Raw genomic sequence first — 24737 nt, forward strand, 5'->3', positions numbered from 1 at the left:
GGAGCGTCCTATCGCAACCGGGTATATATGATAATCCATTCCTACCATGAAAAAGTAGAAACCCCTCTATAAAAATGCCCATATATAATGTGAGTAAATGAGTGTGTGTGTGAACATGCCATTCATTGATCATACGCCATTGTAAACGAAACCTCCCTACTCAGGTAAGCAAGGTTGGTGCGAGTGAAACTGAAGCAAGGGTGAATGCAGAGAAGAAAACAGCATGCGCAAAAAATTCAAAGTAGATTATAAGGATAGACTTGAAACGGAAGACGCCGAAGAAGAAAGTTACTCTGCTCAGATGTTCTGTAACGATGCTGAGTTAGAATACGAAGAGAATAGAAAGAAGGGTGAAGAAAAGCGACCCGGGACTCGCGATCGCGTTCTTATGTGCGCCAGCGGTTACCACGGAGCTGGTTGAGGCGAAGGTACTTGAAGGCACCGTTGTCGAGATCGTGGGATTGCCGGTTGAGGTCAGTGTAGCTGGCGGCGTGGTTACTGGCGAGGTTACCGACGCGGAACCCGTACCTGCACCAGGTGAGGAGCTACTGCTTTCTTGCGCAGGACTGGATGGGGATGAGGATGTCACCTCCGAAGATGATGTGGGGAATACCGTCGACGATGTTGGCTCTGATGAGGTTGCTGTAGCTGTAGCTGAGGATTCAGACGAGACTGAGGGAATTGACACAGCGCTTGTTACGGATGTTGGCTGCGAGCCAGGTACCGTTGTCCCGGAGCCTGTGGTTGAGACTTGGCCTTGCCCACCGTTGCCGCTGGAGGCAGCAGTAGGGCTCGTTGCATCACAATAGTTGATCCATTGAGCGAAGGCTGGTTCCAAATAATCTCTCTTTGAAGCCTGTGCGTCCTCTGTATTATCATCGATACAGTCGTTGCATGACTTGTAGTAGTTCCGGAAAGCGGAACCTGCATCGCACAGTTGTGGAGATTTTCCTACGGCTTGGGCTTCCAGATTGGCATTCTGGCATGTATCGAAGCACACAGCTGGCGCCACAGGTCCTCGCTTGAAGAGTAAATCAGATCTACGCTGCTTTGGCTTCGATGTGGGATGCGCCGTTCCAGTTGTTGACGGGGGGTAGGCCGTCAAGTCTGTCTGAGTCCCCCAGTTCCCGGTAGCTATAGTCGTGAGGACGCCATCTTCGACGACGGGGACATAATTGACCTCGAATATATCATTGCTAAGCCCGAAAGCTGCAGGCGCGAGGTAAAAGTACCCTTCGGTAGGGGGGTAGTAGCTCGTGCTGTTCTCTTTCCATCTGACGTTCGGATATGAAGGAGAAGGGATACACCACGCCTGATTTTCACAGACATACGTGACGTCTGGTAAGTCTGCATAGACATTGCAGCCACCAGTTTTCGGCTTATTGCAAACTGTCCCGGGCAAACAACCCCATGTTCGGTTTGATTTGGGATCGTATGGAGGGACCGCTGCCCCGGGACTGTTTGCCGGTATAGGACACGTGCTTACTGCTGTAATGACAGATGTAGTTGTCACCGTAACAGGAGGGATCGTCAGGGTAACCGGCGGCAATGTTATGGTTGTCGGTGACACGGTTGTGATCACCTGGGTTGTTGTAAAGCTAGTGGTGCTCGTTACCGAATCAGTGACTGAGATCAATGACACTGTAACAAATGTAGTCGTTGTAGTCAGAGTCACCAGAGATGTGGTGACCTCGGTTGTAACCTCTGTTGTGAATTCTGTTGTTGGCGATACGGAGATAGCCGTAGTAGTAGCGGTCGTGGTGTCCGTCACGGTATCTGTTGTTGGCGACACTGACACTGACACCGAAGTAGTTGTTGTCGTAGCAGTATCTGTCACGGTATCTGTTACGACTTGTGTAACATTCCTGGTAACTTCGATCTCAGTCGTGTAAGTTGTAGGGATAAACTCAGTTGTGGTTGATGTGAAATTAACCACAACTGTTGTAGGTACAAAGTCAGTCGTTGTTATTGTCTCTGTAGAAGTTGTTGGGACTATTGTGGTATACGTAGTTGTTGCAGTATCAGTCGTGGTGGTAATATCGGTGGTAGTGGTAGTATCAGTAGCAGTAGTAGTTGTAACGATCGTCTCCGTAACATAAGTAGTAATGAACACTGTGACCGGATATGCCGTGGTAACATAGCTCGTGATCGTCGATGTATGATCAATAATGATTGTTGTAGGGGAGACAGTAGTTGTAGTTATTACGTCTGTGATTGTCGTCGGTACTACTGTAATGTAAGTGATTGTCTCGATATCAGTAGTGGTAGTAGTATCAGTGGTGATATCAGTGGTAGTAACGACATCGGTAGTAGTAGTAATATCAGTAGTAGTGACCGTCTGTGTAACACTACTAGTAATAAGAACAGTGGTCACAAAGGTTGTGGTTATATAGCTTGTACTCGTCACTGTATGATCAATCGTAGTGATTACAGGTATGAGGCTAGTTGTAGTTATCACCTCCGTGATCGTTGTTGGAACCACTGTTGTATAAATCAGCGTATCGGTGGTGGTGACCTCATCCGTGGTTGTAGTGGTAGTCTCGTCCGTCACTGTATCTATAATGGTGATATTGCTAGTGATTGTCTCTGTTAAAGTAGTGGGTTCAGTCACTGTCTCTGTGATAGTCGTCGGTACCGTAATGACGATAGTTGACGGCGTCGTAACAGTGGTCGTCTTAGTTCTTGTTTTCGTCACAGTAATTTCTTTGGTAATGATTGCAGTTATAGTTATTGGCTTAGTAACCGTCGTTGGCCTGGTAGTTGTCTTTGTCGTAGTGATCCATTTCGTGACGGTGACGCACTGTGTGTTCGACGGGTTGTACCAGGGTGCAGAGCACGACACGGTGGAAGTGGGATATGAAGTTGGATATGTCTAGATCTTGTTAGATCAAAAGTCGCTTTCCCAGAACGCATCTTAGACATACCACATATTCGACATCACTAGTAAACTCAGTGACCTGCTGTGCTGGAGTGCTAGAAATCTCAGTGACCTGTTGTACTGGAGTCTCTGAATTGGTGATGGATATCGTCACTTCGTGAGTAATTGTAACTGTAGGTTCCTCTACCGGCGTTTGCGCATAACTACTATAGAAAGACACAGGAACAGTCGACGTGTCACTGCCCCTGAAGTGAGCATTTGTCTTCATTGTAAGGCATTGATTGGTCTTCGGTGCACTTACTAGCTTGTTATGGTCTCAGTCTCAGTGACAGTATAAGTCTTGAGTGAGTAGCATTGATTTTGCGGAATGCTGCTTATGTTGGGTATAGACGCGAATGCGGCTGCCGCCCCAAACGAGAGCCAGTATGTGAAGATCATGGTAAAAACGATCGCGGGGCTCAACTAAATAGTGTACTCGGATTCGAATTAGGTGTTCCAAAGCGAAGGTTGAGTTGATCTCGAAGTGCGTCTTGAGCGAGCGGGTTGCACGAGAAGAACTCTTTGATACGTACTGAGTAGCACGCTGTCGCCCCTAAAGATCTATCTCGGAAAGAGACACGAGGATATTTGCGAAGACCATCAGCTGAAATCCCCAGTGACTCTTCGTATTAATCAAGAAGATCTCAGAGGTATTCGCAAATCTTTATCAAGCCTTATTTCAATTGATACAGATCAATGGTGTGTGCCTCACGCAACCTAGCTCGTGGGCGTCTTGACAAGCGAAAGTCGTCCAATTACAACAACACCTAGCCGCAACAAAATCAGCCGATGTAAACGAACGCGAGGACTCGGCGGGAGCTTCGGTTTTCAAGAAAACGAGGGGCATGCTGGGCAAGGCTGAAGACTACAAGGGAGAGATTCATACGCGAATATACGAGTAGCCGAGCCAAGAGAAGGATAGCTACCCAAGCAAGGTTACAGCTCTGGACGGAATACCCCCTCCACCCGTTCTCCCACAGTTGATGGGACAACTGATCCTTGTAAGAGGAGATTTACTTAGTAACCGTAAGTGATCCCGGTTATTATGCATCTCGGCGTAGCACACAAGTGCTATCAGCCTCCAGTAGTCCGATTTGCTCTCCTAGTTACTTGGGCAAAACGGCTGACAAGGCGTCCGACTAGATGAAGCCACCTAGCTACGCTCGTCTAGAACTTGGGACTAGACATCAGGTGAGAAAGACCTGAGGCGATCTTACTCAGAGCGCCATATGAAGCTGGATCAAGATGTCGAGAGGGGCGTATAGTCCTAGGAACTACAGCAACTGTGCTCACGGGGCGTCAACTGCCTGGCTCATGAGCTCCTGTAGCTACCAAATCAGTTATGCCGGGACAGAGTCGCAACCGAATCTTGCCAAGAGCGGGGCAACAAGTGACTCGCTTGGTAACACTGAGATTTGACATTACAGACCAGGTTAAAGTAACGGTTCTCTTCCATTTTCTCTCTCTTGAGGGCGTCGAGCCTCCCCAAGCAAGTAGTGAGAGGGCTGCGACTTTCCAGATACGGCATCTACCTCGATCCAGAAGACGTGCGGCGGACGTCTAAGCTGCGCCGGGATTCGGATCCGATCCCCTACACAGGTTTGCCATATACGAAAAGAAGGCCGAGCTAGGGTGCGTGCATATGCACGGCGTTCAGTCTATTGAATAACAAGCATGAGAGCAGCAGGGGTTCAGTCCACGCAAGTGGCCAGACAGAAATGTGGTGTAACGTCAGAGCTACCTATCGTCTCTTCTAGAGCGTGCATGCTGCCTCGGACGACTAAATGCTGACGGGTCTCAGTGCTACGTAGGTATTGCTTGCCTTCTTCGAGCAACACGGGCGAGTGTGGGATCATGCTATGGATATAGCATCAAGTCGGGTAGTGTGCGCTACAAGGACCAGAAGAATCGTGTGTTGGCACTACCTGGACCCTGTCATCTAGTGGGATTGTGCTGTCAGGTCGCCGACGTCCTATTATATGTAAATGTCAAGTAACAGAATCAACTGCCTACTTACGTGTCTACTACAACTAGGTAGTTTCTGCCGCTTTCCCTCCCTCTTTCTGTTAGACCTCTCTCTTTCTGTTAGATTATCGACTGGCCGAGACACCGCCGATCACGGCAGGTCTCGGGATATAGTGTTGATCATGTTGGTATGCCAGAGACCAACGCCGGCAGCCTAAGAAATGAGTCTCGATGAGTGACTTTGCACTCTTTTGAGCACCGGCAATATATTACCATTGTATCTGACCAATTGTATTATATCAGTGCCCACTATAGTAGTAGATGATTGGTAGCGTATTTGTGTTACCAACGGGACCAGTTTTGGTGTTTGCGGCTAAGCTACCTGCTGTCAACGGGGTTGGCTATTTACTCCATCAGCTCGTATTAGCCCGACTGACTGGCCCGGTTCTGCAAGATTTCGTGCTGGCATGTGGCTGCCACCATCGCCAACGTCAGCACGGAGTATACCGCCAACGGTAGGGCCAAGGAAGAGCTACAAAATACGGTCTTTTGTGTACTTATAGTGCCTACTACTTAAGTAAGCTGTAAGCCACCTAGAGTGCTCGGATACCTCTAGCTATAATTAGCCTCGAGATCTATCAGCTGCTTCGTTATCCAAGCCCTATATCAAGATTGTTGGTATTTATAAGTGATCATTGGTTTGGTAGACAGGCATTCAGCCGCCTACGTTGGCCGGATCTCAACTCAGATTCCGATACCATGACCACACTAGGCTGAGTGTACGCCAAGTCGGCACAGAATAAGGACATGCGTTGGCTCTAGAGGGAGGTTGAAGCGAGTAGGTATTGCAATGGAATCGCTCATTGCCACCAAACGTGGACTAGGTACGTAGGTACCGGTAATGAAGAGCACCTACATTCTGAGTACCTAGCCATACATGTACATGTAGTACAGCGGAAGCGGGGTAGGTCTCGGCGGCCCGTGAACCAGGCCAGGTTCCTGAGTCGGCAACGTTCATGGTAATACCTACTCCATACCTAGTACATAGTACAGTGGATATTTCGAGAATGTCTTGGCCCAGGGTTCCAATCGTTGCGTGTTGCTCGCTCGCAGGTAAATCAGGCTTGACATTGGTATCCGTCGGACCACATACGGTAGGCCTTTCCAGAGCCTTTCAATCACCGTACATTCACCCAAGGATGGTCAAGCAATCAGGTGTGTTGACAATCGCCAGTAATACTGTATGTATGTACTTCTCTGTACTTCGTAAGCTTACTTCGAAGGCGCCATAGAATTCCGCCTAGGTACTTTAGAAGACGGTAAATGAAACCATCAGCAAAACGGCGCTCTAACCTCAAAGGGTAAGGAGGCGGCGATGATAGGGCAGAAGAACAGGGTCTGACAGGGGACAAGCCCTTCCCTTTCATTATCACACTAAGTTAAGAGGCTTGGAGAGACAGGTCCAACTGCTGGGACGTGTGAAGCGATCTCGTTGGTCAGGCTGGGGGAAGAGGGGATTGGACATATGCAGTGGTCCTAACTTCAAGTTCCAACAACGACTGCGACTCTGAGATACCACCGCCGAAAATCTCTGCTCGTTCTCCATCTACTGTTATGTTACCTTACAACTTTACGAAGTTGGACAGCAGAAGATACGAGAGAAGAATGTGAGGCCGCGAGTTAGCTCGGTTACCTAGGCCCATCAACTGAGGAATAGTATCAAATTCTATATCGTCAAGTCCTTTGATCTAATGACCTAAGCACGGATCGCCGAAACACCTGCCACAGTGGCAGTGAGCCTTGCGATGGTAGGTACTGTGGGTTGGGAAGTTCTCCCACGAATTAAGTAGGCATCTCATATGATGTCCTGCCCCGAGTAGAGGAAGCAGAAGGTGGTTGGTATTCTCAGCCCATGGACGAGCCTTGGTCGAGTGACCATCCCTCCCCACCCCAATCAGCAGCCGCACGTACATACAACCACCTGCACAACAACCTCAGGTTCCTCTACGGCAGGGGTGCGGCCATCCAATGGGAGAGACCGCTCGCAGCTCTTCACCTGTAAGACATGCCACCGCCGCCATACAGATGACGGTCCATACTACGTAACAGTACTAAGTCACGACAGGCTCGTCTAGCTAACAACGCCCTTGGCTAATTCGCTTCTTGTGTGTGTCCATCCTCTGCAACTATACGTAGCAATCCCATTGGGGCAACCTGTCCCGGACGGGTCTAAATACCAGTAAATATATTGGTTGCTGACTTGTACTTGCAGTCCGATCTTCCAGCCATTGCGGCATGTCAGGGCAGCAACAACGTCTTGGCATGTTGGCTAACCCCTCCATTGCCACTGGCAGAAAATGCTCCAGATACCTCTTCCCGCATGTTATGGGGTCGATCCAAGCAGGCTCGCCCGACAATGATCAGCCTCTCCGACTAGTTTCCTTCCCAGGTTTGTGAAGACTACGGCGTCTGAATAGCTTAGTCCAGATAGCAAGAGAGCCAGTTAAGCGGAGAGTATACACATATGTGGAATTTTTAGAGTGGATATGAAGATATTACGAGAGGATAGCTAGATCACTTCACCAACTTGGTCTGCTCTTTCAACGCGAAGGAGATGCTATCTCCCTCCCACCCCAGATTATATATCAGCTCAGCTTACTTAGTGGCCTAGGCGTAGCAGCGGTGGGCGAACGACTTTTCGCTAAGTGGTGTAGGAGCCTAGCCTGCATGGATCACCAGCCTAGACGTTGTGTGAAAACTAGATTCACACTAACATAGATATCACTTGTCAACTGGCAGACTAGGATGACGACCTAATTGGAATCCAGGTCGCCCTTTCAAAGCCTTTCTATCTACTAACCAACTCGGCCACAGCTTTACTTGTTTGATGCGCCGCCAACTTGGGGGTTTCACCTTCGCCACCTATTCCAACGAGGAGCTTCGGGCCGTCTTGTTCCCTGCTTCCTTGGGTTATTCCAGGCTCCGTCTATTGGCCCCTGGGTTGCTATACTCTTGATGGTTCTAACTTGAAGTCATTATTGACCTATCGTTTCAAATGGTCGGGCGGCAATCTGTTATCAAAGCAGCATTACATCTATCCGTTGTATTGTTTCGTTCTCAGGATAAAGATTCTGTATGATGGGATGAACTCATTTCCCATCCACCCCCATTTTCTCGATTGGAGATTTTGTTCTGTCAGCAGCACAAAGGAAAGCCGCATCCATATACAAGATGCATCAGAACAGGATATTAATCGCCGCGCTTGCTGCTGGCGTCCCGTCATTGGTTAACGGACAAGAATCAGGATGGGTCGAGGGTCAGAAGAGCGCTACGATGTGTGCGTGGAAGGGACTACGGGGTACGTTGCCGCCTTCATTCAATGCCTCTTGAGCATGTAGTTCCAAGGTTGACCATGCACAGCGGCACAGATAAACGACACAGTTTACATAGACGGTGGTAACCTTTACTGGGTGCCAGAGCTCGCAAATGGCGACTTCGGTCCGGCATTGCCAGATGGTGAGTTGCTCAGGTGCCTAGAGAAACCTTGGGTCCGCATCTCACAACTATCCAGGTAACCCGCTCGGACTCATATATACGCTGAATTTCAGCATTCCATTCAACACCAGCACCAACATTAGCAGCATCTTAGGGAACATATCCAAGGCCCCAGGTGGTGGTGCAGCCAACAACTTCGGTCCAAACTATTATGATGGCGCAATGCTTGCTAATAACCTCGAGTTCTTCCTTTACGGAGGATTACTGAGACAAACTAGCGCGTACGAGCTTCCTGAAGCAGATGACACGCTCGCCTATATAGTGCATGATGGGTTGGATAGAGAGGGTTGGCACCCAGGATTCCTGAACAAAAAGCTCCCAGAAAACATGACTCGATATGTCACGTACGGCGGTGCTGCGAATGCTCCGTCCGAAAACAAGGCATGGTATTTCGGAGGATCTCGAGCGCAATCTTGGGGGCCAATCTACCAGCCAGGCTATAATGACACCACAAACCCTCTCAATGCTTCTAACACTCTTATAACTCTCGACTTCAACGTACAGCAATCGGAAATTTGGACGAACACTACTCTCCCTCCCGGAACAGAAAGCCGAGCAAATCCTTCGGTAGTTTGGGTACCTGTGGGAGAACAGGGAATTCTGGTTGTTCTAGGAGGTGTTCTTTACCCTAGCTACAGCACTGGGAATCCGAAATCATTGAATGAAGCTCAAAGTGTAAGCTATCGGAACTGTGACAAGAATGACCACTAACCTGAGAGAAGGAAAAAGATAGCCCGCGCTATATGACCAACATTGATATCTACGATGTCGCCGGGAAGAAATGGTATCAGCAGCCCACTACTGGGGCACCGCCTGCATTGGCTATGGGCTGTGCGGTGACTGCGACGGCTCAGGACCAATCGAGTTATAATATTTACTACTACGGAGGATATGACGGAATCCACGAAAAGGAAAACTTCAATGATGACGTATGGATCTTGTCGTTGCCATCCTTCATATGGACAAAAATACCGGGCACAGCAGGCCACGCTCGTGCTGGCCACCAATGCTTGACGCCATATCCAGATCAAATGGTGAGTATAGGAGGATCTCGGTCTCTGCAAGGGGCTTCCATAAAGTGTCTTGATAGCAGCATCGTTGAAGTTTTCAACCTCACCGAGGGAAGATGGCTTAGTTCATATGATCCGAGTCGCTGGAGCCCGTATGGCGTGCCTGAGGTGGTCCATTCTAAGATTGGTGGTGACTATACTGGCGGTGCTACTATAAAAACTCCAACTCCAAGCGGCTGGGCCGCCTCAGGACTCGCGGATATTTTTGCCACGACATATCCGGCCTCTAAATTAACGACCTACTATCCTTATAGTTCCCAGAGCTCGGGAAACGAAACAAGAGGACCATGGAACGAACCCAAAAAGGGAGGCGGCACACCATCTTGGGTAGCGCCCGTCCTAGGTGTGGTTCTCGGTCTCGTCTTCATCACGGCTATCGTTGTGGGTATTCTACTATATCGACGGCGGAGCTTATTGTCGAAGAGGAACAATCGAAGCGAAACCCCAGCAGGCGATGACTATGGCCATCGCCATTATATTAGGGTATGGCTAAATAATACCCAAGAGAAGGCCCAGACCGTCACAACAGAAGACCCGTCCACCCGCTTCGACTTCACGGACAGCCGAAATGAAACGCCGATGCGCTCAGTAGGCTTCACCTCCCCATCTCCCATTCCTGAGATGACGCAGCACGTCGAAATGCCGGGAGATCATCAACAACTGCCATATGAGCTGGGTGGTAAGAGCTCGAACCATGTCCCCCAACTCGAAACATAGCTAACAAGGCCCAGATACCAGCAGCCCCCGTGTTGCAGAGCTCAGCGGAGGATCGCCGCGTTCAGCTCTCAAAGCATCCTCATTCTTCACGGGCTCGACCCCGCAAGAGCAGCCAAGTAGTCTCAGCTCGTCACAAGCTGCCCTGCCCCCGCCTTCAGTAGCCGAAACGTTAGGCCGCGAACGACCGGACTCGCCTCCACTAGGAAACATGCGTAGAACACCGCCACCAAACCGCCACGCAGTGGTCAGCGATCTGAGCGGCATAAACGAGCAAGCTATATCACATCTGCGCAATCTGAGCGGCGGGACGGTAAGCTCGACAGCGCCCAGCATGGCCTCGACACCGCCCGCCGTGCAGACTGGCTTCAACGGGCCGGTGAGCCCTCCGTTGCCGAGCCCACCCAGCGCGCTTGATGACCACGATGCTGGGGATTACATAACTGCGCATCATCACGCTCGGTACCCGCCCGGTCCCGGCCGGATGCCGGGGACAAACAGCGCGTCAAGATTGAGCATGTTCCACGAGGACGCGGAAGATCTCGGCGACTCGTCGACACGTGCAGGGCACAATACGCGGTGACAGGCCCGCGCGGGCTGGCCACGTTGTGGAAAACGGGGAAGGGGGTATAAAGATACAAACGGCGCGCTCATTTAGGCATGTTTTTCAGCTATAGTGGTAATGGCGATGGCGATGATGATGACTCCGATGACTTCGATGACTCCCTTTCTCTCGTTCAAGACATCCATTCATCGACTGCGCACCACGGCATATCAGTATTGTACGGGAGTTAAGTCAATGGGAGACCGAAATAAAGGTAATAGGGTATATTGGGGTTCTGTATCCGGAACGAGGTTTCAACTGGGAATTATATGGGATACATCTGGCCTTTTCTTAGCATGCCCACTGGTCTTACTTCGTATATATAGGTATTATTTTCATGTTCCCTGTTTGGTGGTTGGATTCTGTGACTGCCTATACGTAAATACCTAACCAGACTCTGCAAGTGATGACTTGATCCCAAAACTTGGACTAGGTAGTATATCACTCTACCTACCTAGATAGGTATGTGGAAATACCACAGCGTAGTTGTACTACTACTATTTAGTTTCTTCTTTTCAGAATCATGTATCTATCTTGTTGCAAACCCGCGCCTTTCACTCTACAATTAATTGTTGGTACCTGTCTGAGGCGGGCAGGTTGCCCTGAATGTGGTAGTGGGTCGGTCCCCTGCGCCTTACCTAGCGCGGATAGGCTCCGTGGCCTCTCAGAGCGTCCCTATCAGGCAATCATTTAGCAAGCTATCGTAAGCTTTCAACGTCAAGCTCCCAGCTTCGCAAGTCCGTCCACCGATTTGACCAGATCCTTACACGCGCGCGTAAAACGTCCAACGATCCGATCTCAAGGCAGATTCCTCACACACGGAGAATTCGGTCATTTCTAGGATTGTGCACAGCAGAGCTGGGAAAGATGTCTGGCGCGGGTTATGATGCTGTCGTGGATGTGGATGATGATGTGAGTGCCTAGCTATCTGTCACCTTTCAACGCATCGCTGCGTCAAACAAGCTACCGATTTGTCTGTCCTGATAGCTTGACCAACTCCGCCGTTTTATTCATCCCGGTGGCAATCAATCCGACGAGCTGAAGAACCTGACCTAATATTTCATTCAATAGGGCGATCTCGGCCACACCGATCTCCAAGAAGACCTAGAGTTCCACACGTCGACATTCACAAACGCATCGACGACGGGCCGAAAGTATACGCCCTCGTCGACATCGGGTCTCCCGCCCCCCGCAACGGCTGGGACCGGCGGGTCCTCGGGCTCTGCCACGTCGAAGCGATATCTGTGGACGCTGTCGTTCTACGCGCAGTTCTTCGATGTCGACACGAGCTCCGTGCTCGCGCGTTGCTGGGCCGCACTATACCCGCGCGACAACTTCCTTGACGTGCTCGAGGGTAACCCGGATCTCTACGGTCCCTTCTGGATCGCAACTACCGTCATCCTGATACTTTTCCTCGGCGGAACAATCAGTCAATACCTGGCGAGTAAGGGGGCTGGACCTTTCGCGTACGATTTTGAGCTGTTGAGTGGTATGTACTCCTTGGATGTATCTCATTAATTTTGCTCTGTTCATCTGGGATATCAAAGTCATGGATTTATTATCCCAAGCAATGCCCGAACCATGATTTTACCTTCAATCAATTAGTAGCCGCGTCGCTAACATGTGTCCCCCAATAGGTGCCGCGGGCTTAATCTACGGCTACACGCTCGTGATCCCCATCGTTCTCTACGGGGCGCTGCGCTACTTCGGCTCCGAGTCCGCAAACCTGCTCGAGTGCTGGGCTCTCTATGGTTACTCGAATCTGATCTGGATACCCGTTGCGCTCATCAGCTGGTCGCCGCTGACGATCCTTAACTGGGTGTTCGTCGGCGTCGGTTGGGCCGTATCAGTAGCTTTCTTGTTACGGAACTTATACCCCGTCCTCAGCGCTACCGATCGCCAAACGAGCAAGATCCTTCTTGTTCTCGTTGTTGCCCTACATATGGGTCTCGCGCTTGCCATAAAGATCTTATTCTTCGCCGCCGGTAGCCCCGTTGCGAATGACCCGCATGTTCCGAACGGAAATGATAAGGACGCTGGAGGTAAAGATGGCGGTGCTGGAGATGCGACGCGATCCTTATTTTAAGAGGGAATTTTATTGATTGATTAATGGATGAGATGGGATGAAACGGGATACAATGTGTCGACCAGCATCGCAAATCTAACCGACTTGCATGGTTTCATGCCCGATTACCCAAGGTGGGTAAATAAAGATCAATTTTTTGTAAGAAATAGGCTTTCGAAGTTCGACACCCGGCGTTTTTTGAGGATTTGGCTTGTACCGTAATATATATTGTACTGTACAGTAGCTGGGACATATGAGATTTAGCCAGAAATGTTTATTTATGTTGGACTTAGATCAGGTTCACTTTTATATGTTCTGGTTTATTAAGCACACCATACCATATATACATACTTCAACACACAACACCACAAAGGTTGACTACGATTCATAGGGCTATTGATATACTGAGTCTGACTGAGGTACCAGCTATATACTATACACGACCTGCCACAGACCGCAGGTGAATTATCCCGGTCCACGCGATCTTAGCTAGGGAATTATCAGCGAAACCGGATAGTCACGTGTTCACCGCTCTGCTCTCTTGTCTTATCCCATCCCACCGTAAGAGTAAAGTTGACGTAGATATCTTTAAATCCCACAAGTTACAGACACCCCAAGGACGCTTCCCAACCCAACAACAAGCGCCCACGCCCACCCTCCCCCAAACATCAACATCACCGCTCAACAGCACCTCCTTTCCCACTCCACTCGATCCACGAGCCCGGGAACTCGCCAGTATTCGTCCAGCCGGCCTCCCTCGCGATCCCCGCAGCAGCACGACTGCGCACGCCAGCCTTGCAGTAGAAAACCACCTCTTCGTCTTTCTCCGGCCGCGCGAACCCGAAGCGGTCCTCGAATTCCTCGGGCGTGAGGTGGAAACTGTCCGGCGACGTCGTGATGGGGATGTTGAGGGCCCCCGGGATCCGGCCGGTGGATCGGAGCTCGCCGGGCTCGCGGACGTCGATTATAATGGGTTTGGGGGAGGGCGAGGTCGTTAGGGATTGGATCTAACGGGTTTAGTCGGTTGGTTGAGTATGTAGTTCGAGAGATCGTGTAGAAGAACGGCTGGAGAGTAAGTAGATGGGCGAGTTGGTTGGTGAACATACTTCTTCGAAAGTCCAGATTTTGCTCCCCGTGGCCGATGTCGTCGACCATCGCACGGTGAAGGGTACCTTCGCTTGCCGCCTTACTAGCTGGTGTTGCGCTGCTCTCGGCACAGTCGGGACTATATGCCTCTTACTACTGAATGTGGCGCGCATACATATCGTCGGCGCAGCATATACGTTCGCCGAGCGCAAACACGGACGCACAGCCAATGCGCCAGAATTCAGGATGCAACGAGCTGATATGGAGGACATTGCGGCGTATTGGTGTCAATATAAGGTGCGAGTAGGAAGGTAAGGTCACCGGAAAGTTGAACAAGCCGATTCAAGTGTGTATGTATATTAGTATGGTGATTTGTCTGCTCTAAAGGTATCGAGTTGTAGAACCGAGGCCTATCTATCACAACCTACGTAATGGGCCAAGAAATGCTATAGAGGGGTACCCATCCAATCGGCTTCGATACCGGGACAAGCTAGATATGAAGCTCTGATCCCAGCATCATATCCTAGGTATGTATATATCTACTTAATTACAGCAGCGTATTGCTCAGCAGTATCCTCAAGAACTACTATCAGATGGATTCAACTTTGTTCTGTCGGCTGACTATAACAAGGAACAAAGAATGATGAGGATGAATGCCATAATTCGATTAACTCTCTAATAGTCTCCTCATTCGAACTCTTCACCTAACACTTAAGAACAACCACGCCCAAGGCTGACGCAGATATGACAACATAATGATCAAGTGGTAGACAACTCGATTACTTACCTGCCTAGGCTTTATTCTTCACCTGTTAGCAATCTCTACCTACCTACTACCTATTTTAATATCTTGAACTGATAACCCAAATATCTCGGCGCCTGCGCTTTATTTGCCCAGAAAAAGCAGGTACTTAAGTAAGAAATAATTCTCAAACTCACCTATACTTACCTAATACCCATATACCAGCACAGAATAAGCAATTCGGAGTCCAGGAGACAGCATAACAGACTCGTCAACGTTTCAGTATCCCACGCAGGTATACAACCCCTACTCCTACTCCTACTCACGCGAGCCATATTATATCGAGCTCTATCTATCTAACACGTTATAAGAACACGAAGAAAATACCCTACAAAGGTGTATTTATCCATGCACTACCCTACCAGAGAGATTGACCAAAGGCGCATACCACGAACACTAGTATATCTATCGATGGTATAACTGTGTTTGTTGTTTATTTGTTTAGTTCATTCGTTCGGTTAATAAGCTAGCTCATACATACATACCTAAGCTGATGTATTGATTGGCTAGCTTCATTGAGCCGCACTCACACCTCCACGTCTTCCGTCCGACCTGACTTCCAACAACTGATTTGTTTGTTGGCTATGTCTACCGGCACAACATGGTTATCCCACAACCATTTTCAGCACTAACATGAGCATCATTACCACAATAAGACGTCTTGAACGGCCTGATTGTTGCGATCAACGGATACGAACTGCTGCCCCCAACGTTGATTTCAAAGTTTGTTTAATTCAAATATGTACAATGCCATCATTACAATTATTCTAAATAACCGCTCTTCGCATGCTTCAATGGTCTAATCAGCGGGTATTGTCTTGCCCTTTTCGTGGAATGACAAAAAATTTATCGTCCAAAGGGTGGCGGCCAAAACCGTCATATCTATATGCCTTTCTTTGTAGACAAGGCTTGTGTCATCATCATCGTTATTTTACCATTTCCTCTCCTCGAACGTCAAGGGGCAATCATCCTAGGATTCATGTTAGCTACAAGTCACAAAAGAGGAACAGCCATCGATACATACCTTGGGGAAAATGCAGGCAAAGACCTTGATCTCCTCGGACAGTGGCGTAGCATGGTGCTTCCAGTCTAGTTGGAGCGAGGCTTTACCCAAAAAGAGCGCCAAGTTAAGTTGAGCATAGTGCTGACCCAAACAGTAGTGAGGGCCCGTGCCAAAAACGAGGAAGTTCTTCTTGCCCTTCTCTTCAGCATCGCCTGAGTAGTATCGTTCAGGGTCGAATTCGTCAGGCTTGTCGTAAACTTCGGGATCCCGCAGCGCCATATACGTTGTAGGGATAATCATGGCACCCTTAGGAACAGTGTAGTCCTCGGTGATAGGGAATGCCTTCTTAGCCTTATAGGGAACCATGATGACAGGAGGACGCCAGCGCAGAAGCTCACGGACGACAGCACGGGTGTATGTCATCGACTCTAATTGATCCAACGAGACAGGTGCATTAACATCACCGTTACGGACACGGTAGTTCTCCTCGCGGACTCGGTCCAAAACATCGGGTCGCTGCGCAACAACCTGGAACAAATTCGTGGCAGCACTGCTGGTGGCATCTTGGGAGGCGAAGAGGAAGGTGAAAATAGTGCGTGCAATTTCCATGTCCGAAAATTCGCGAATGATAGGAGAGGGCTTGACGAGACCTTCAGTGGAAAGACCCTTCTCAGTGGCCTCGAGCCATTTCTTTGAGTCAATCATCTCCTTGATCCAGGCATCCATGATGCAAGTAATGTCACCTCCAGCGGCCATACGAACCTTGGCCTTGGCAGCACACTTGGCAAACTCCTCCATAGTCTCGCGAGCAGCACGTTGTCCGTACCACGTACGCGTGTAGGGAATGATGATGGGGAAGTTGACGAGATCGAGGGCAGCTGTAACAAGGTAGTAGTCGTCGGCAACCTTCTTGATGGCAGAGTCGGCCATGTAATAGCCAGCAAAAGTACGGAGGGAAACGGCGCACATCAGCTCGCGGAATTCGTGCATGAAAGGGAGGGGCTTGCCACCAGCATCCTTAGTTAGCTTGAGGAATCGAGCGAAATAGCGCTTGTATTCGGATTCCTGGCCCGGCAGGTAGCATTCGAGAGCCTTGCGGGTGAAAAGGTTGTTCAGGCCTTTTCGGTAGTCGACATGTTGTTTTCCATCCATGAAGACCCAGCTGTCCTCTCCCAAAATCTTGGTAGCGATATCGACGACACAGGGCTTTACATATTGAGGAGCATTGAAGATTTTCCTAGCAAGGTCTCGGGTCGAAGCGATAACGACGAATCTAACAAACAAAACTGTAAGCTGATAGCTGGTAGAACGGGAGGTGGGCATTTCCTACTTGTGGAAGACCGAAACACAGCTGAGAGGGCCGCTCTGCCATTTGGCCAGATATTCTTCGAATTTAGGATCTAGAGACTCAAGGAACGGTCCAATAAAAGGTTCCTTGAAAGAAGGTCCCGCGATAGAACCCTTTTGAAGAAGATAGCTGACTACAAATAGAAGCGTCAGTCTCGAATTTGTTCTTCATTGTACTGTAACAAGCGCGTCCTACTCACTCTGATCATAGGCGACAGCCAGGGCGATGATAGACACGACCCAGGTGAGCAGGCCAGTGTTCATGACAGCATCGACAACAGATTCGATCTGGGGCGCAAAAGCTCCCGCAGAAGGGATCGCGTTGGCCAGAGGCGATGTGAAGCTCGCGTTTGAAGCCATGGCCGTTGGGGGAGGGTTGCCGACCAGCGCAAACACGCAAATACCCGGGGGGAAAGCTATCCGAGTTTTAGATATCTGCCAAAGCTCGGGTATTTGGCTTGGGGAGAGGGTATAGAGAGCTGGAGGGAGGAAGAAAAAAGATAAGGGGGAAGAGATGATTTAAGAGGATCAGAGACTGGAAGGTGTGGGCAAGCTACCTAGAGTACCTACATATGTAGAATACTACTACTAATGTAATAAGAGCCGAACGAGGAGGTAGGTACAGTACCGCCTGGTGTATCTGTAATATTATCTGGAGTAGGCACTTTGGCTTAAGCTACTTGCCTACCTACCTACCGTAGTATCCACCACATGTACAGGTAAGCTCGCATTCGTGGAACTTGTTTAACTGAGTACGCTAGTAATCGAGAAGGGAATTGATCGAGAGGAGAAGACTAAAGAAAAAAAAAAAAAAAAAAAGGATTCCCTGCATATACAATTTACCTCCCTAGGTCCCTAGAATTCGCTCAGACCCAGGGCCGAAGCTGGGGAGAGAGATGTAAACTTTCTAGGGTCAGGGTACCGCACACTAGGTATTTTTTTTTTGGTTTTGTTAGCATGACACCATGCGAATCATCCCGTCTGCTTGCTATCCCATTTGAGCATTGTACCCAGGCACCCAAGCTAGGATAGGCATGTACCTCTACATTGGAAACTACATGATTCGATGGAGTGTACACATTGCAGAAATAGTGGTCGCACTAGAGTATGTACAATGACCGGCGATATCACAGAGGAAAAGAATCAATTGGGTCGGTCATGTTGAACTGTACCTTGATAGGGCGCTACCTATGTAGGTACTATGTAGTTCCTCAACACGCGATCCTTTCACACAACCCTGCCAAGCCCAGTAGTCTAATATACTACTATGTACACATACCTATCTCTGTACCTACAGAGATATGTGATTGTAGAGGGGCAGCTGGGAGTACGGTAGACTTGAAGCTATACGAATGCGCGCCAATGCTGACCGTTTTACATTTTCGGATGGCAATGATTTGATAACTGATAACTAACTTCATCTCGAACCTTCAAGCCCAATAACTGCCAGTCACAGTTGACTTGTGTGAGGTCGGCGGAGGCCATGGCGACAGAAATTGATGCAACACCCCTCATGAACCGTGGTCCAGGGCGCATCCAGTACCTACCGAAGAAGCACACTGCAGTACATACCTCGCATAGGTACCTACTTGGGGAGGGAGCAGTGCTCGGTCGTACATGTACCTGAGCGAGTGCAGGTAGTGAGTCGTGTTGTTGGGTTATCAGGGCGGCTTGTTATCCAGAGCTTCCCCCTTTTCGCATTGGCCAATCTGATGCCATCTCCAAGGACGTACCAAGATGCTTCCCCGGTTCGCAGTGGGGCCCGTCTGCTCCAGTCGCAATGGGAGTACCTAAATGTACCGAAAACGAGACACTGAGACGCGTGGTTACAGCGCCATGTACATAGGTTCCGTACCTACCTGTCTAGGTATCTCCCTACCTTTACCTAGGTAATCAGCCATTGCGCCAGAAGACCCAATGGTCAGTACCTAAATTCTCTCCGACAAGGCGAGGTAGCACAACTGAAATTATCCCTACATTTGGTGCTATCCACGATGAAAAGCTCCAGCAAACGTACTACCTACTTACTTACAGCAAGGATTGTACTATGAGTCGCAGAAGGCACTACTATGTAGAGTAGGAAGCAGGTACCTACCTAGTGTACAGCTAGGTACTTCACATACTCTCTCTATTCTGCTCTAAGTAAGTACCTAGGTATGCTATCCCAGCTAGATCGGCAAGCGAGTGGAGAAAGACGAGATTGGGTATCCGGCCATCTGGCCGACCCCACCCATCCTTCCCTCCCGTTAATAAGCAACAAATCTCTAATCCAAGATTTTTTTTTTTTTTCTCTTCACCGACGTAGAACAGCCAGAAATCGTTTGACCATGTGCGGTGAAGTCCATCTAGACCCTCCTAGATCAGAAATACACCCTGTCCATCATACACGTATTCATCTTCCGAGGTCTCTGTCGGTACGATGCTCTGCCCATTTATATATGTCATGATGCGATTTGCGCAGATCCCCAATGGCATTTTGAGTGGACCAATCACGATAGAGCGTGCAGGCCATTCCGCGAGAGTTATCTCCGACTCCACCTTTTGGGATTAGAGAAAACTCGAATACGAATACGGCGGAGGAACAGCACAGAAGTACAATCACAACTACGGTCTCCCTACCTACTTATTACTACAGTGCCTACTTACTTACCGGAGCCGCAAGCACCCGCGCCAGCATCTGGCATTTGCGATGCCTAGGTACTTGTGCTGCGATGCACAAGAGACATTTTACCATTGGTCACGTGCTCCTTTTTGCATACCCGTGCTACTTGTGGGCTACAGTCATGAAACCGAGCACGGTCATGAGTCTACACTCCGTCCAGATCATCAGGTTTCATACTACCGGTATCATAAATTTCCCTAAATCGCAAATTCGCTATTAACAGTACTCCAATTACACTCTGTGTCACCCTCAGATTCAATTCCACGGGGTAAGGTAGCATTACCGCCGGTGCCTCGTGGCCCGTCTCCGTAAGCTAAAAGACCCGGTCGCGAACAACTCGGAACGTTTTAGCGATCTCCCGCATAGCCGGGTCCGCGAGGCACATGCTCACATGTCAATATAGATTGTATACATGTTAACATCATGGAACACTTTTGAAATTGGTGAACGGGGACAATATATATTCGTCAATACAACAAACTTGACAACTTCGCTACGACTTGGAGCTATCAAGAAAATAGTCATTCAACTATGTAGACAGAATATAACGATATCACAACATGATGAGAAGTTGAACCCATTAGGTCACTCAGCAAGCGAACAAAACTCCGCCTAAAACACACCAGTCTCAGAAGGGACGGGCGGGATATATACAGTTTCCACCGGTTGATAACTCACCCACCGTTAGGCAGTACCAACTCATAACTCAACACCAGTCCGCAGGTAACAATCATACCTAATTACCACCAGTCTGGCACTCTGTAAAATCCCCCTGTTTCTTTTTTCTTCTTCCTCCTAAACTCCAAGTCATAATGCCCATTGCAGAGACTCTGAGTGAGTCACACCTCATGCATCCTGCATGTGCCATGTCAGTCAGAAATTGCCTAATCAGGAAAGAGCCGTGGCTGTGCTTCCTTCGCATCGCCAGTGAGCCATCATGGCTCATCACTGTAAACTGTAAAACAAATGCCAACCACCTTAGCAAGCAATAGCGTGCTAGGACAAGAAAAAATCCAAGGATATCCGGGGTGTCAGTAATGCCTTGGCTGGACGTGGATAGGTTGGGTAGGAATGACTCAAACTATGAGGCTTGTCAAACGGGCAGGCTATGAATGGGTTGAAGATAAGCTGCATTTTGGAATTGGGGTCGAGTGACGTGACTGGCGTGAGTTTATGTATAAGTAGGTATGTGAGGTAGTGTTCGGATACGTTGATGTTGAATTTGCGCCACGATTCCATCCATCATCAATATTACAACGTTAACGGTTAACTACACGAATTTCAGAGCCTGTTATCCAGACTTCAGCCTCTTGCCCAATACTTGAAAAACACCCTACACCTCGCTTTATTCCCTCGAAGCGGACATGATAATGCAGCGAAGCACAGAAGGACGTTCGTTTAGTACGTATATCTATTTATTTAGTTTAGACTTATACACGAGATAGCTACAATGAGAACTCAATTCAAACCTCAAAACGTTAACAAAACCAAACTTGCAGAATACCAGAGCCAAGACACTGCATCCATGCGATCAGTCAGCTCCTTTTCAAGCACAAGAACGCTGCTTCGGAAGAAGTTTTTCCCTACAATGGATCAGAAGCACAGCACCGAACATACACCATCGCCGCGAGAGTCAACTTTCTCAAAGGAAGATCAGAAGAAACTAGTCGACTCAGCGATCCAGAACTCTGTGCGGATAGGCATCTGATCGACTCATTCCGATATAAGCGAAACACATACGAGCCAAAGCACGAATGCGAGAGCCACAAATATATCAGACCAGGGACATACACCGCATCAAATCCATGATCCTCTGACGCAAGCCACGCAACCAAACAGATAAATCTTATCCAGATACTCCGAGGAAATCCAGGAGAACGGCCTTATTCACTTACCCACTCACTTCATCCTCAACCTTTCCCCCACCGTCCAAGACGAGCTAGACATCCCCAGACCTCTGCAAGACGTCTCGCGATATCTACTCCGATACACATCCACCTCCTGCAGAGCGAGCACTGTACACATGTATATCCACAGTCCCGATTCCATTCCTTTTCTTCAGACTGTGCGAGCGCCGAGGCCCTCGCCTTGTCTGAGATCAAATGGAATCACGCAATGCGGAGATGAAGAGAGAGTGTTAAACTACGTATGTAGTTGACGAGGGATATGGGGATTTATGCAGGGGATCCAGGAATGGTTGCGTGTCCTGCTCTATCCCATGATGAGAGTTGTGAAGGAAGCAAAGTTGGGGAGGGGGGGGTTAGGGGAAGGGGAAGCCAGAGGAGGAGGAAGGAGATTTGGATTTGGGGTGAGAGTAGGAGAGCATGAAGATGGGGAACATAATGGAGTAGGAGAAATCTATTCGCTGTTAGAAAAGATGGTGAACTCGATGATAATAGTATAGGAAGAAGATGAGGAGGAGGAAGAATATTAACAAAGAATAAAATACATTATAATTATCAATGGAGAAGAATATAACAAGCTTCCCCTGCAGATATCCTTTCAGTTTCTAGCTATTACTAAAGTGTTCCAAAGAAATAACCCACAATATATTACAGGTATTTAACGAAAATACTATTAATCATATTACTTGATTTACTAAGTAAGAAATGATATACAACCAACCATCCATTGTTGTCATTTTAACTTGCTACATATCTAGAGTCTATATCTCCCAAAAGAAAAAAAATGCGAAGACATGTAATGTCCTTTCATGCGTCTGAATTCGAATTCTAATGATGAGTGTACCTATGCAACAAGAAAATGAACACTGTCAAGGCAGGTACTAGGAAAAAGCAGTACAGGCTAAAGGCTGCTCATTTCAAGCTATGTCCTATAAAAAGGGGTATCTTAATTTTTTTTTGGGCTTCTCATGCTTTTTCTATCTATATTCTCGTATCAGCACGCAAGTATATCCCGCTATCTCGAGACAGTGATTTCATGGTCATGGCGACCGTCATGAATAACATCACTTTCTTCCACACGTAATCACACATCCCCACGTTAATGCCAAACCTTTCACTTTCTTCAGAGGTGTCCAAGTCCTTTAACTCGACTAAAATGTATCGTCTAGGATATTATGGTTCACCTTGACCATAGTAGGACTGTCCTCCAAAGATTCCTCGGGGGCCGCACCAGCCGTGATGAGAATATCGTCAACGATGCGACGACTAGCTTCTCGCGCTATTTCAAATCACCATCAGCTCTCTTCATCTTCATCACTACAACTAGCAACCCCTCATCGACAAGCGTTGAGCGAAAAGGATACACTTACCAGGCGTTTGCATGAGCTTACTAGGAGGTAGCGCGAACTGTATCGTCTTCGGTGGACTCATGCCCCCAAATACACTATCGTCATCCATGTCGTCTTCGTCGCTCTCCCAAGTGATCTCATCAGCTCTCCCTTTCCCTTTCCCTTGCTCCTGAGACCGTACCTCGGCAAAGATATCCCTTTTCTTGGCCGTCGTGGGTGTCTGCACGCTGATCCCCGGCGTTCGTGGCCCCTCGTCCCGACTGCGCTGCCGCGTCTTTAGCGGAGACATGTACAAGTCGCTTCGCAGCTTTGGGGCTGCTATCTCGGGCGAGCTCATGGGGCTCTCGGCCCACAGCGCCCGACGTGCCCTGTCTTCTTCAGACTCTTCCTCTATACCCTTTTTCTGGGGTGATCGGCCGCGGGTCCGCCCTGCCAAAGGAATAGTCTTGAGAGGTGTCGCTTGTAGCCTGTAGTTTTTATCCAGGACACGATGTAGCAATAAGTCTTTGGACTTTTGCGTCGCGGGCTGGGGATGCCGTGCTGTCGGTTCGTCGAGGAGTAGCGATGATGAACGCGGCGTCATCGACATGTCGGGTAGTCGTGTGGTACTTCCGTGGTGGTATGGAGGAAGCTGCATCGTGCCATCACCCTCTTCATCGTCTTCTGTGGGTAGATCGCCCTTAAAGATCGCCCCGCTCTTGAGCTCGCGTCTCAGGTCCTGATATGGCGAGTTGAAGTCGGCGAATTGTGCTTGTATGGATTTTGTAGCGGGTGGGCGCGGTGTGCTACCTGTAATGGTGGCATCTCCAAGCATAGAGTCCTCGATGGCCTCATCAGCCCGTTGCTCGTGATCCTGATACTGAGAGTCCTCGGTTGCGTCCTCTTGTGTGGCATCGTAGTCTGACGTAGTCTCATCAACCGTCACTTCCTCGATTGTTGTCTCTTCAGCTTCCCCCGCCAATTCCTCATAGCCGGACAGTGATACGTTTGCGGAGGCCTCAAAGAATTGTTTCCAGAACTAGTACGTCATTGCAATCAGAAATACGAAGTGAAGTGGGTGTGTGCTTAGGAGATTGCACGAACCTTGGAAGCTTCCCAGACATTCTTTGAATGTTCACCATATTGCTCAACGACAGGGAGGATGCTGGTAGTGACTATTCGGTGGGCTTTGCTGAAGTTGTGATCGATTTCTAAGAGACCGTAGTCAGATCAGATAATATCCTAGACGTGGTTGAGGGCTATAGCAGGAACTATTGAGAGCCATGCTGGATAGATTATGTATAATAAGATGCAATTCGGCGCATGGAGAAATAAGTACCTTGCAGAGTGAGGGTAATGGATTGCTCTAATCTCTCCAATTCTTCAGTCAAGGTGAGGTTCCTCCCCGACGACGAAGATGAAGCCATTCCGGGCCGTGACATTGCGGAGACATAAAATAAAACACCCAGGTAGGCTTGATGGGTTTGATGGGCCCGGTAGCGATGTTGAAGTGACTGACTACGGTGCAACGCCAGCTTTGGCGGGGTTCGGGAATTTTGTGGGCTACTAACCAAGTCGCGTCGTAGCTCCCAGACACGCGATGCGGGGCATCCGGACAGCCATCCCACTACATGTACTGTACATCGATTGTATAGAGGTCCATAAGGCCATTCAATGCCATTACGAAGTCTTCTAACAATTACCACTGAAACGGG

The 24737-nt window shown here is 48.9% G+C and overlaps 6 protein-coding genes across 6 annotated transcripts; 2 read left to right on the forward strand and 4 right to left on the reverse strand.

Moving 5' to 3' along the window:
- Positions 1–322: 322 nt before the first annotated feature.
- On the reverse strand, positions 323–3316 carry F5B22DRAFT_644524 (uncharacterized protein; the record flags this gene model as incomplete). The annotated part of the gene is made up of 3 exons (XM_047978438.1): positions 323–2872; positions 2925–3117; positions 3180–3316. 3 exons carry the CDS (start codon positions 3314–3316, stop codon positions 323–325), a joined length of 2880 nt encoding a protein of 959 aa, XP_047832797.1.
- Positions 3317–7716: 4400 nt separating this feature from the next.
- Positions 7717–11405, forward strand: F5B22DRAFT_51505 (uncharacterized protein). The gene is made up of 5 exons (XM_047972574.1): positions 7717–8240; positions 8303–8398; positions 8454–9112; positions 9160–10186; positions 10239–11405. Exons 1-5 carry the CDS (start codon positions 8114–8116, stop codon positions 10802–10804), a joined length of 2475 nt encoding a protein of 824 aa, XP_047832798.1. The 5' UTR covers positions 7717–8113; the 3' UTR covers positions 10805–11405.
- Position 11406: 1 nt separating this feature from the next.
- Positions 11407–13266, forward strand: F5B22DRAFT_598354 (Yip1-domain-containing protein). Its single transcript, XM_047974358.1, has 3 exons — positions 11407–11737; positions 11897–12314; positions 12463–13266. Exons 1-3 carry the CDS (start codon positions 11693–11695, stop codon positions 12909–12911), a joined length of 912 nt encoding a protein of 303 aa, XP_047832799.1. The 5' UTR covers positions 11407–11692; the 3' UTR covers positions 12912–13266.
- F5B22DRAFT_598355 (Rhodanese-like domain-containing protein) lies at positions 13267–14460 on the reverse strand. The gene is made up of 2 exons (XM_047974359.1): positions 13997–14460; positions 13267–13897 (listed from the first exon to the last, which is right to left on the reverse strand). The coding sequence occupies exons 1-2, from the start codon at positions 14246–14248 to the stop codon at positions 13565–13567; spliced, it is 585 nt and encodes a 194-aa protein (XP_047832800.1). The 5' UTR covers positions 14249–14460; the 3' UTR covers positions 13267–13564.
- Positions 14461–15709: 1249 nt separating this feature from the next.
- F5B22DRAFT_635027 (cytochrome P450) lies at positions 15710–17488 on the reverse strand (the record flags this gene model as incomplete). Its single annotated transcript, XM_047977079.1, has 4 exons — positions 15710–15748; positions 15803–17054; positions 17112–17262; positions 17329–17488. 4 exons carry the CDS (start codon positions 17486–17488, stop codon positions 15710–15712), a joined length of 1602 nt encoding a protein of 533 aa, XP_047832801.1.
- A 4932-nt stretch (positions 17489–22420) lies between these two features.
- On the reverse strand, positions 22421–24533 carry F5B22DRAFT_598370 (DASH complex subunit Ask1-domain-containing protein). The gene is made up of 4 exons (XM_047974360.1): positions 24362–24533; positions 24127–24233; positions 23065–24061; positions 22421–22973 (listed from the first exon to the last, which is right to left on the reverse strand). Exons 1-4 carry the CDS (start codon positions 24462–24464, stop codon positions 22846–22848), a joined length of 1335 nt encoding a protein of 444 aa, XP_047832802.1. The 5' UTR covers positions 24465–24533; the 3' UTR covers positions 22421–22845.
- Between the last annotated feature and the right edge of the window lie 204 nt (positions 24534–24737).

This window comes from Xylaria bambusicola, assembly GCF_022495145.1.
Source record: "Xylaria bambusicola strain CBS 139988 unplaced genomic scaffold F5B22scaffold_11, whole genome shotgun sequence".
Lineage (NCBI taxonomy): Eukaryota > Fungi > Ascomycota > Sordariomycetes > Xylariales > Xylariaceae > Xylaria > Xylaria bambusicola.